This window comes from Megalobrama amblycephala, linkage group LG5 (genome assembly GCF_018812025.1).
Source record: "Megalobrama amblycephala isolate DHTTF-2021 linkage group LG5, ASM1881202v1, whole genome shotgun sequence".
NCBI lineage: Eukaryota > Metazoa > Chordata > Actinopteri > Cypriniformes > Xenocyprididae > Megalobrama > Megalobrama amblycephala.
This window is the reverse complement of record NC_063048.1, coordinates 33828086-33840345: the sequence shown is the minus strand read 5'-3', so window position 1 is coordinate 33840345 and position 12260 is coordinate 33828086. Positions and strand designations below refer to the sequence as shown.

Here is a 12260-nt window from a genome sequence, read left to right as displayed (position 1 = left end):
TTTCTTCCTTTATTGCTTGCTTTCTCTTACATATACCTCAGCGATGGAGGCTTTACTCTGGTTTCTGGGTTTTCTGCATGGTTTCTAGGTGTGAAATGATCCCTTTAGAAAAGCTTCTCAATCTAAGGGCTCTTTCCCTTTACGTTCACACTTCCAGCAGAACAAAACAGATCTCAACGAGGCTGTTCACACCTGCTCCTTTAAGTATATAGGAATCAGGATGGCAAAGTTTTTGCTTGAACCTTTAAAAACTCAATTGTGAATAAGATGGAATTATGGGATAAGATGTATTCTTTGATGAGGTGTATTAGTTTGACAGCAGAGAATTGAATTTTCCTGACTTCTTGCTAGTGAGAAACCGTCAATCTCTTGTTTTAACAGACAATATTTTATATATGCAATATTTTGCTATATATGTGATATGCACTGTATCCATAGTTGGTACACCATATATTCACAGCTCTTTACATGAAAATTGCATTTGTGTACAGGAACTCAAGCTCATTTACTGTAAACTACTACAGAGTTATCAGCATTCCTGACTTCCTGCCTTGCTTCTTATAATCTATGTCTTCTGCACATTTTTTTTTTTTGGTTCAACAGCACGCCTGAGGGGCCTGGTGTGTGTGCGTGTGTGAAACTGTGTGGGTGTGTGTGAAGGCAGACCGCAGAGCACGCACCCTCTGACACAATGCCAGATACCTTCAGGTCTTAACAAAACTCAGATTAATGGAATCACATAAATGCATACATGTCTTCTGTTTATTTATGCATAAAGATCAAATGCAAAGACTGAAAATATTGTGTATAAAAATAATCAGTGTAGAAGAATATAATAAAACTATCATTATTCCCATTAAGACAAAGTCAAAAGGCATTCGTATTAACCAAAACGCAACAGAATACAAATGTTTAAGATTTTAAAAGGTGCATATGCAAATCTGTTTGCATCAGTTCCCGTCTGAGACAGAGATGCATATTTGACGTCATTCTGACATGGCAGAATGTTATCTGCAAATCATGCATTTAGACTTAGACTAGTAAATGTTTTGAGGGAAAAAAATATTTCATTTGCAACTTTCATTAGAATTAATGATCAAGAATTAAGCATGATACACCTATTATCATAATTGCTTTGGGAAAGCATAATATGGTATGTAATGGAAAAGTAATTAAATGCAAGTAAATAATTGTGACTTTTTGTTTTTCTAATTATAAATTATAAAATAAAGAAAAATGAAGCCAAAATGCAGCCAAAACCCCTTTTTCATTCTATTAGAGGTTGAGAGAATGACACAACCTTTAATTTGCATGTTAAAACATTGTTCTTTCACCTTTGCATTTTGGTTTCTAATCCCGAATAAGATGCATTTCACACCTGTGTCTGCAGACTCTCAGTCTTTTATATGAGGTGTTAATGAGTTAGACCCCCCCCCCCCCCCCACACACACACACACACTCAAAACACACTCACACACATGCTGAAGTTTCTCTCCAGCACTGAGAGAGTTAAGGGAGGATACACCTGTCCTATCACACACCTGTCTCAGGCTGGCAGCCAATCAGAGCAAAGAAAGCTAGGTGGATAAAAAGAGTGACGATGTGGATACAAATCAAACCACTTCATTTATCAGGATATAAACACACAGACACACATCCAACCAGAGATACAAACACATCTGGGAGAAGAGACAAGATAACAAACTAAGGATTTTATAACCACTGCCTGTCAGAGGAGTCATGACCAAGGAGATTGAGTAAGTGCCATTTTATTTTACATTTCTTTCCTAGCAGGAAGATTAGAATTAGATTAGAATCCTAGATTAGAATTTACAATGTTCTTTTTGCTTGGCTGTGTTGAACACAAATACCATTTTGTTACTAAACATTAATTGCTATAATGTTTATCCTAAAAGAAATGTGTTTTTTTTTTTCATTTTAGATAAAGGGTTTACCTTTATTATTATTATTAAAAAAATATATATTATATATTTAATCAGCCACTATCTAGACATTCTCAAATGAGCTGGACTAACAAATTCATTTTGTTTCAAATGATTCATCTGATTTTTTTTTTTTTTTTGCGAGGTGTGCAATAGTTTGCAGTTTCACCGCTTTGAGCTGTCTCTTCCTCTTGAGTAATGCCTTTCTCCTCGTCTCCTTCTGTTCACGTGTAAACGGGCCCCCACATGAATGAGTACATGCAGATAATTTCTGCTGAAAATTGACACCGGGACCTAAACACGCACTCTCTGTCTCGTTACGCTCACAGACAGCCCGGTGTAACTGTCCTAAGGGCCCGAGTGCACAAAAACAGAAACACATCAGTCTTGCGCTAATGTGTCAGAGGTCGGGGTCTATGTCAACATGCAGGTGCCTAGAATTAGTAAATATGGGTATTTAATAGGGATTTTTCTTCATCTGGAATTTTTTTTTTTTTTTTTTTAAGAAATGAAGAAAAAATGCTCATTCATTAAGTGTGAGCACAGGTGCCTAAACAGCTCTGTTTGCATTTCAGCTTATACCACAGCAGACCACCTCATTGCTAGTAGTTCAGGAAAGTCCCAAAACAAATCCAACTGTTTGTCTTCAAATCCTTGTCTTTTGTTTGTGGTGCTTGTGTTAAGTTAAAATTAAGTTCCTTCACTTAGGCTTTGCTTCTGACCGTTGATCCGTTACAAGAGTTTCTACCCTTTGGAGCATAAACAAGAAGGGAAAGTAATATGTTTGCCGATGTTTTTCTTCATATTTAGCCCCTTTTTTGCCTAAAATGATGTGAGTGTAGAGGTTTTCCTGAGCATTATATAGGTTTGAAGTCTAGATGAAGAGCATCTTATATCATTCTATGTTTTTGTCACTGAGCATCAGCCAGAGGCACATTTTTGTGGCCTTCAAGCTGTTATTGAATTATTTTGCTATACTTCATACTATGCAAAATTACATGTTGCAGTTCTTGGGAATGCTTGATGTTTTATCTATGCTAATATCTCCTTCGTCTTTCCCCTAGGGCTCTCATGGTACAACAGAACGAGAGTTTCAGCTACTTACGCTATCCAGACAATTACATGATGGAATCTTGGTCATACGAGGACGACAAAACCAAACCCAGACTGTCTTCAGATGAAGACCTTGCTATAGAACTCTTCTATGATCACTGCAAGGTAATTATTATTTTATTATAATGTCTTATCATTATTCAGTTTGTATTATATACAAAAATAATACTATAAATTTTATTTTTAAGCCCTCAAAAGAGCAGATGATGACATGTACCCGTGGTAGCAGCATGTACAAATCCAGAGAGGAGAGGTAAGTTTGATCATATCATTTTATGCTTTCAATACTAAGCATATAGTATATACTGTCAGTATATAGTATCAGACAGAAGGCAAGATGAACAGCAGATGGAAATGTCAGATTTTCTCCATCCAGTATATTGCTAGGTTGAGTAATTTAGCCAAAGATTATCTGAGGTCAGAGCTGGTTCAGCTGTTAATCCTCTTCTTTAACCCATCCCAAAAACGACTGAGTCACTACACAGCACCCTTTTGTGCAAGTGAAAAATAGCTGCCTATAGAGATTGTTGGTCTCCCCAATGTCAAACCCTGCCGAGAAACTCAAACAGAGAAAAAAAAAAAAATCAGCGTTAGGCAGCAAACAGCTCCCACCCAGAGTGTTTGGCTTTGCTTTTCATGCCAAGCTCCATAAACAATGCAGAGATTGAGCAAAGCTTTTATTGACTTTAACACTTTTATTGTCATCATTGTTTAGATAGGTAACAGATGCCCTGTGTGAATAGCATTAAGAATTGAGTTGCAAAAAAAAAAAAAAAAGTCATAATCTGCCACTAGAAGGTTTGCAATATGTAATGGCATTTTATCCCTTAGGACACCGAACAGCTCTTCCCCTGAGCTGGCCACACTGGAGAACGCTCAGATCATGAAAATTATTTCTGACAATATTAACTTCAGCCAAGTAAAGCAACCATTACCGGGCTCTGACCCAGTCAACATCAACAGCATCTTGGAGTCCCTCCTCCCCCAACCGCCACAGAAATCTTGGCAATCTCACCAAAACTTTCTGGAGGTCACCCCTGAGGTGTGTAAAGCATTTTAAATAAATGATATAATGTATTAATAATACTGTAATGTATATTTTTGTTGTTGTTTCTGAGCCATTACAACAGATCTTAAAAAAATATGCCATGAATGCCTAAAACGTGCTTGTCGTCTATAATTACCATCAATTTATGACACATCTGTTTGTTTTCTTCAAAAAACAGCCTCTTGGCAACAGCAATGCATTTGTGGGACAGACAAGCCCTGTATACTCCTACCCCAACTCTTCTCCAGAGAGATACAGGTGAGACAAGCTTCTTAACCTCCCGAGCCTATACAAATCAGTCATGCTTTTTTTTTCTCTCTCATTCTTTTGCCTCTATAAAAAAATAACTGTCGTTCGGTGACTTTATACAAGCTATAAATAGCATAGTATGTAAAAGACTGAGCAATGCTGTTGCATAAAAATGTATTCATTTCACTATTTTATGCAGGAATGACTTCCAATTCGTTCTTGGCGCCCCACAAGCTTCCCAGCACAAGACTACAGAAATACCCATGGTGTACCTCAACAAGGGGCAGTTTTACCCCATCACGCTGCAGGGAGTGGACAGCACTGCTGGGGTTTCATGCAGCAAAGTAAAAGTAAGTTATACTTTCATAAACACACATTGGAAGTTTCTAAAATATAACATTTGTTGGAAATGAAGGGAAATTCATGCTTGCCTCATTTTTTTCCCCAAGTAGTCTGCTCCAAAGAGAAAGAGTAACTAGTTAATTTTAGCATTTTTTGAAGTACAGTATGTTGACATTTTGTGTCTTAGTAACCATGCAACAGCAAAGAAGATTCAGGACAAGTTTTATTAACTCTGTAGGCCAAACTCACATGCCTTTGACTCAGGTGACGGAGAAGAAGGTGTGATGGATTGGCTCTTTTGTTTAAAGCATACACTGCTATGGTCAGTGACAAAGCAGAGAGAAAGGGGTATTAGTGTGCTGACATCGCTTGGTAAACTGCAAAAAGCAAAGCATTTGTCCTACAGGGAGTCACCATTCTCTAAAAACCACAAAGTAACAGGTTCTAATAATGCTTTATTTTTCTTCCATTATCTCTTTCAGACGGTGATCATGGCTGTGTTTGAGAATGACAAGAGTCCTGAGATGCAGCTTAAGTACTGGAACCACTGGCACGCTCGACAGCCTACCGTCAAACAGAGAGTCATTGATATCGGTGCGTACTATCACTCTACCTTAAGAACACTGCAAAAAAAAAAAAAAATCAGGCAAAATATCTAAAATATCCTGAAAGTTACATTTATTTAAAGATTTTCAAAGATATGTTTATTTACAATATTGTTACTTACCACATTGGCTACATTTTATTTTATTTTATATATATATATATATATATATATTATTCATTTTATTTGGAAAACAAGATACTACTAATTAAGAAAATGAAAAATGTTTTTTATCATAAACCGATAATTATGGCCAATTAAGGTGGAAGGTTTTGATTGATGTGTTTAATTTCATACAATTTATATGAATAAATTCTTCTGTATTGACTCTCAGCTGACTACAAGGAAGTTTTCAGCGGAGTGAGTAACTTGGAAGAGGTTGCTTTCAACGCGCTGTCCTTTATCTGGAACACCAATGAAGAAGCAAAGGTACAACCACATACACGCACAGATCCACCTGTCACTTGTTTTTGTTGAGTGATGGGTTGAAAGAAGGATCATTTAGAGGAGTGTCAGAGAGTGGTATCTACGGTATGCAGCCTCCTTAGGCACCTGTCATCATAGGGAATAAGAAAAAAGAAAGAAAGAAAGAGGGAGGGAAGGAAGCAAGCAGGGAAGAAGAGAAAGAGAAATAGGGCACATTTCAGCATGCCCCAAGGGTAGTGATGGGTGGGACAGTGAAACTCACAGCAGGTGGAGCAGAGACAGAAAGTAAGAACACAATCACTGTAATACGCTTTTATTGACTTAATAAAATAGAAACAACAGCGATAAGTTAAAAGTCCGTTTTTTTAGCTAATAATTGGAATAAACAATTCTTCTGCCAAATATTATAATTCATTAGTCTAATGTTAGAATGTTTACGGTTGCCAAGCAATGTAACAACAACGTTTTTTTATATATATAATCAGAATTTGAGTTCAAATATTTCAAATGTTAATCTGAAAACTCCATGAACATTTTAAGTGCCAAATTTATCACCGCCATGAGGAACTAAGAAGAATTTTTTGGACATCGGCACCTGTCCATTATATTATTAAGATGATTGGTTTTATTGTTTTGCCTCCAGTTCTAACATGTCGGATCTCGCCATGTTGTTCTCCATATGGACACTCCTTTTCTTTTGAATTTAATTGGAATTATTGAACAATCATTCTTCCCATATTTGCATATGACGCATCTAATGTGTCTTATCCCTGACCCTTCCTTTTGTCAAAGAATAGGGTTTTTTTAAACAGGCCCACGCATGAATTAACAATGCATGATCTTTTACTCTGCTTTTTTTTTATATTAAATGTACTATTGTGCCATCTTGTTGAGTAACAAATCTAGCTTCCAAAATTTCCAAAGTGCTTTCCTGAGATTTCATGCATCTGATGTGTTTTACAGGTGCACATTGGCATCAATTCTCTGAGCACTGACTTCTCCTCGCAGAAAGGGGTCAAAGGTCTTCCTCTGAATCTTCAGATCGACACCTATGATTTCAGCTCAGGGAACAACCGTCTCATTCACAGAGCTGTTTGTCAGGTCAAGATCTTCTGCGATAAGGTGAGTCAGGCCCAATTAAGTGTAACATTTTTTTTTTTTTTTAAATGTATTAAAAAAATGTTTAAATATAAAATTATATAAATATACAAATTAAAACATAAAAAAGTATATAACTTTTAAATATATTTATATATTAATATTATTATATTATATTTAATATATTTATTTTTATAAAAAATTATAAATATTTTTTTATTTATATTTACTTTAATTATTATATAATATTATTATGTTGTAAGAAGCAAAACCCCCAAAAAGAATCTTATAAAGTGTAAAAAAAAGAAAAAAGGCATGATGAAAACTAAAACTTGGATCAGAAAAATTAAGCTTCATTATCAGGGTGTGCAATGGATTTCTGTCGATTGTTTGGCTCGTCTTGGACTGCGTCATAAACTCTTAAACAAAACATAGTCCTGACTCATGACCTACTAAGTTGTTTACTCAAAAAAGCGTTGTTTGTCTGACCCTTTTACTGGCACATTTTCAATTACGTGATAACTTTTTTCAATGAAGCATAAGAAAAGACACTGAAGTATTTGTGCTTTTTCTTTCAGTCTGTCTATCTCTCTCGATGTCTCTCAGCCTTACTCTGTCTGGCACCTCTATCTTCTGATTCCTATTGATCGCTTTTGTTGAGCTGATCAGATAAATGTCAGCAAACTGCCCTATCTCTCTCATCTTCTTAAAGCCCGTTTGTGTGTTCCAAGACAGCCATAGTTATTAGCTGATTGAGAGTGTGTGGGGGAAATGCATGATGGGAAAGTCAGATTTGACACACGTTTGACTGGTTTAGCAGCAGTAGGTGAACCGAGTGCATTACTGCATTTCTGTGGTTTCTCTAGCTGGATCAAATGCATATCTACTACACAGCTGGCGCCTAAACTAGAAATTGTTTATAAGAAGGGTTGTAAATAAGGGTTTAAAAAATTTCGAATGTTATTTCTTACTGATAATACCATCTTCTTTTATTATTTTCTCTATTTTTATTTAAAAAAAACCAAGCAGTTACAGTGTTTTAAGAGTTTAAAAACTGTTTTGTATTGTGAATTATTGGTTTTAAGTTTTTAATTGCTCAGATTCTAAATGTGTTCTTAAATGCCTGCAGGGGGCTGAGAGGAAGATGAGAGATGAGGAGAGGAAGAGAAGCAAGAGGAGGACCAAGAATGTTTCAGACTCCAGCAACAATAGTGAGTGCTGTCAGTCACATAATTACAGACTAAGACTCTCAGGGAACACCCATTACCACCCTACTAAAATCGTAAAGATAACACAATAAATATCTTCCCTGTTTGGTGTCCATGTTGTGACCAATGATGTGTAAAAGAAGGCTCTGCGGGTGGTGTTTTCCACCAGGGTCTAGTTTTCGTTAATTATGAAACATTTACAGTTATTGCTTTGCGTTTTATTAAAACTGTTTTTCTTCTCCTCAGGTTGCAAACAGGCCCTAGTCTCCAGCTCTGTCGGAAGGGACTCTACCTACTTTAAAACTATAGAAGATCACGTCACGCAACCTGTTTTATTCATCCCAGAGATGCACTTCAGCACTATGCAGCGCTGTGGCCTGGTACGTCTGTCTTTCACGCATAAACACACACACATGCTTTTCCCTATATCCTAGGATATGCGGCTTACCGCAGCATTGTTGAGTCATGTTCACCAACACCCCGAGGGCTGAGAGTATGGGAGCGAGAAAGGAAAAGTGTGGGAAAAAATGTGGTGGGAAAGAAGTGGGCTTGGAAAAGAAAGAGAGAAAGTGATCTCGAGATCAGACATGCTAACTGGTGCGCTCCAGAGTTTACATGACAGCGAGCGAAACTCACCTGAGATGGGGACGGCCATGCTGACTGACACAGGGATTAACCCGTGGGAGCTCAAACACACTTCTTCCGAGGGTGTTGAAGAGATGCTTTTCAGCTGTGTTTACACAGGCTAAGAGAGGAGGGATGGAGGCTGTTCCAACAGGCCTTTTTCCCACAGTCCAGATTTCAACATTATTTCATAACACCAGTCGTTTGGCCATTAGCCATTATTAATGTCTTTAGCTTATTAGCAAAGGATTAGGAAATCATAAGATCACCCTATGTTTTGTTCTGCATTGTCGCAGTTTTTTGCGTTCAAGATGTCACCGCGATAATATCGCTATCGTTATCATCAGCATGCGAACACGTAAGAGACAGGAAACGAAGTGACATTTTTTTAACAACTTTGATTTTATCTGTTTCTTATTGTCCAGGTGCCCCCTGTTAGCACTGAGGAAAATGACAAGACATCACGGAAGCGTATCAGCGGCTACGCAGACGGCGGCGACCAGAGCAGCTCCCCTCCGAGCAAACAAGCCCGCCGAGACGAGCAACAGAGAGGTACGGAAGACTCATTTTAGTATTGCAGTAACCTGGGAACTTAGCAAAACAATCGGTCTCGCTTTGTTTTGCGATAAAAATCACAGTCCCACAGTGTTTTGAAAGTAGATTCTTTATTTATTTTTTTTCTCAGTTCTACTGTACGTCAGACGAGAGACCGAGGAAGTATTTGATGCCCTCATGTTGAACACGCCAACCCTCAGGGGCCTGAGAGAAGCGGTGAGTTTTTCAACATCTCTTTCCGTTACACATAGTTGCGAAGATCTCACTTCGAACCTTGAGAGGAACTGTACCTAAGAAGTGACTCATGTCCCCTATCTGTCTTCTCAGATTTCAGAAAAGTACGGTATGCAAGAAGACACCATTGGGAAAATCTTCAAGAAGTGCAAAAGAGGGTGAGTGAGATTTTTCCAAGCTAAGCTAAACGTTTGGGGACTGTTGCAAGCCGTGGCGAAGTCACGAACACAGATTAGAGGGATGTCGAAACGCATAGAGATGAACGGCTGTTAAACCCATTTCTTATAATCTGAGCTCCATCTCAACAAGCTGCCAGGAAGCAAAGTCGACAGACCGGGTTGACAGGAGATCTATAGAGTTTGGAATGTGGTGATTGCTGCTCCCCTTCGAAAAAGAGGGTGAATTAAAAGCAAAACAAAAGGAGGAAGACAGGATGATTTCAACATAGAGTCATCTGACTGTGCTGTATGTTTTTTGTGGTTTGTGAAGCTCAGAGAAACAGTAGAGATGAGGGCTCTGATAGGATGGCGGCGCTGGCGTCTGGTTGTGTAAGAGACACTACGTGCAACGTAATGAGCCCCGGCTCCATTTATCTCTTTGGTTGGTGATCACCCGTGACACCATGTAGATATTTGCGCTTAGCTGTTCACTCATCCATTTCAGAACATGTGTGGGAATAACTCACCTCAGTGCATCATAAAGTATAAGGCATTAAAGAAAAGCATATAATTATATGGCTGTATTTCACACGCCTGCTGGAGCGTTTAAGGAGCGTTTGACCTAGATAGGTCAACGAAACATGTCCAGGACTTTTTTTTAAAAAAGCATTTTGTCTTAATCAACCTGTAGCCTAGAGCTGTGTAACTTGGAGCTCAACTTTCCTCAGGCCGTTAGCTGATGATATGGCTGAGGGATAGGGACAGGTCGGGCCGCATTCTCGCTCGTTCTCTCGCCCCAATCTTCAATCAGACTCCCTCCACCCTCAGGGCTAGGAGAGCTGGCACAACCTCGCTGTTAGTCTGTCATACACCCGCACGTCGTATACATGTTGGCCGGTGGAGACAACTGTTGTGCCAAATAATTGTTTGCGTAAGTCATGAGATAAGGATTTGTGTTTTTAAGGATCTAAATCAGGGTCTGCCCTTAGAGAAGGAATGACGAGGGCTTTAAAAAATTGAAACAGGAATGTTTATGGTTTCTTTCGGCAGTTGGTAGGGCACAGTTCATCTGTACGTCAGTCAGTGTCACTCATCAGCTCAACACAGTCATAATGACTAAAATAAATAATGTGCAAATGTCAGTGACTAGGTGTCAGAATTAAAGCGCTATGGCTTTTGTGCCATTGAGAAGCAACTTTAGACATAAAACATAGTTTGTATGTTTGGTTCTAAAAATACACAATATATGTTGGTACCATATTAGTTATATCACCCAGTATTAGAGATTTTTTTAATGTATTGGTATGTAAAATACTAATTTAGTTTTGCATGCTTGATTTTAGATTTAGATCATCTTCTTACACTCACTTATATTCTTTAAAAACACTAATAATTTAATAACAATGACGAATCTTTAGCAAATCTCAAAGTTTTCATACTTTACATTATAATGTTGTGATGTCTGATTTCACTTTTTTGTGTTTTAATTTATTAGAATTTTAATATCGCCTATATATTGGTTATCAGCACAGCATGAAAATAATAGGGCAGAATTTTAACAAGAATTTCTAAAACTTATTTCTCTCCATTTCTTACTATCCACAGGATTTTTGTGAACATGGACGACAACATCATCGAGCATTACAGCAACCACTCTGCCTTCCTCATTGATATCACTGAAGTTATGATCAACCACTTCCAGATCACTCTAATGGAGTTATAAAAGGCATCATCGACTAGTGACGCCACACCTGGTGCTGCTGGCAGCTTCTCTCTGCCCTCTCGAACAAAAAGCACAACTGTGAGCCAGATTCTGCGGTGCCAGAACTGTCGCTATGGAAACAAAAGAGCTCACCTGCCAGTTATATCATTTTCATTTTCAACAGACATATCAATATTGACCAGTGTAAATACGAGTTACCTCTTTTGTACCTTTTTTATTATTTTATCTACAACTATTTTATAACATGAGCAATTATGATCAACAAGGTACACTGTAAATAGTAATTGTAAATAGACATAATTATCATAATGTTGTGTGTTAACATGATTTTTAAAAAGTTATATGTTATTATTTCAATGATAAACTTGCCTTTTTAACGCTGCCTATTTGCTGCTTATGATAGGCCCATCATTTCTAGTAAAGGATGTGAGGCGTTTGTATCGCTTTATGGTTTGCATGTTTATTAATCTTGCCGCGTGTTACTTAAGCATACTTCCAGTCGGGGTGCTGTAACTGTCAGCCTTTTAGTTTCACATCTGATACGCTCCACAAACACACATGAGTGTTTTAGACCTTTAAGTCGCACATTTCCCCCTTTAAAGAGCCGTGTATCTGTCAGTGTTTCGATCACCACTTTTTGAAAACTGGCTTCACACATTTCATCTGTGTGACTGTAACGGTTGTCAGGACAACCGGCCATTTGTCCTCCAACATTTAAACATGAAAGTTCGGGTGAACCACTGCAATATCGAACTTGCCCAAATATCAGATTAAATAATACTGACTTCATTTTGTGCATTTTGCTTCACAAAACTTGTACATTTCAAATGCTTTGTATTGCTGTCAAACAATATTAATATACTAAAGCTGTGTTCCCTTTTTTTTTACTGCCTTTGCTTTTGTAAGGAAAATTAAAAAAAAAAATCCATAACATA

At 37.7% G+C, this 12260-nt stretch overlaps 1 protein-coding gene across 1 annotated transcript; it reads left to right on the top strand.

Annotated features, from left to right (window-relative positions):
• Nucleotides 1-1475: 1475 nt before the first annotated feature.
• grhl3 (grainyhead-like transcription factor 3) lies at nt 1476-12260 on the top strand. Its single transcript, XM_048191930.1, has 15 exons — nt 1476-1757; nt 3008-3161; nt 3245-3309; nt 3888-4098; nt 4283-4362; nt 4553-4703; nt 5178-5289; nt 5634-5728; nt 6689-6847; nt 7953-8034; nt 8278-8411; nt 9081-9207; nt 9341-9426; nt 9538-9602; nt 11208-12260. Exons 1-15 carry the CDS (start codon nt 1741-1743, stop codon nt 11323-11325), a joined length of 1656 nt encoding a protein of 551 aa, XP_048047887.1. The 5' UTR covers nt 1476-1740; the 3' UTR covers nt 11326-12260.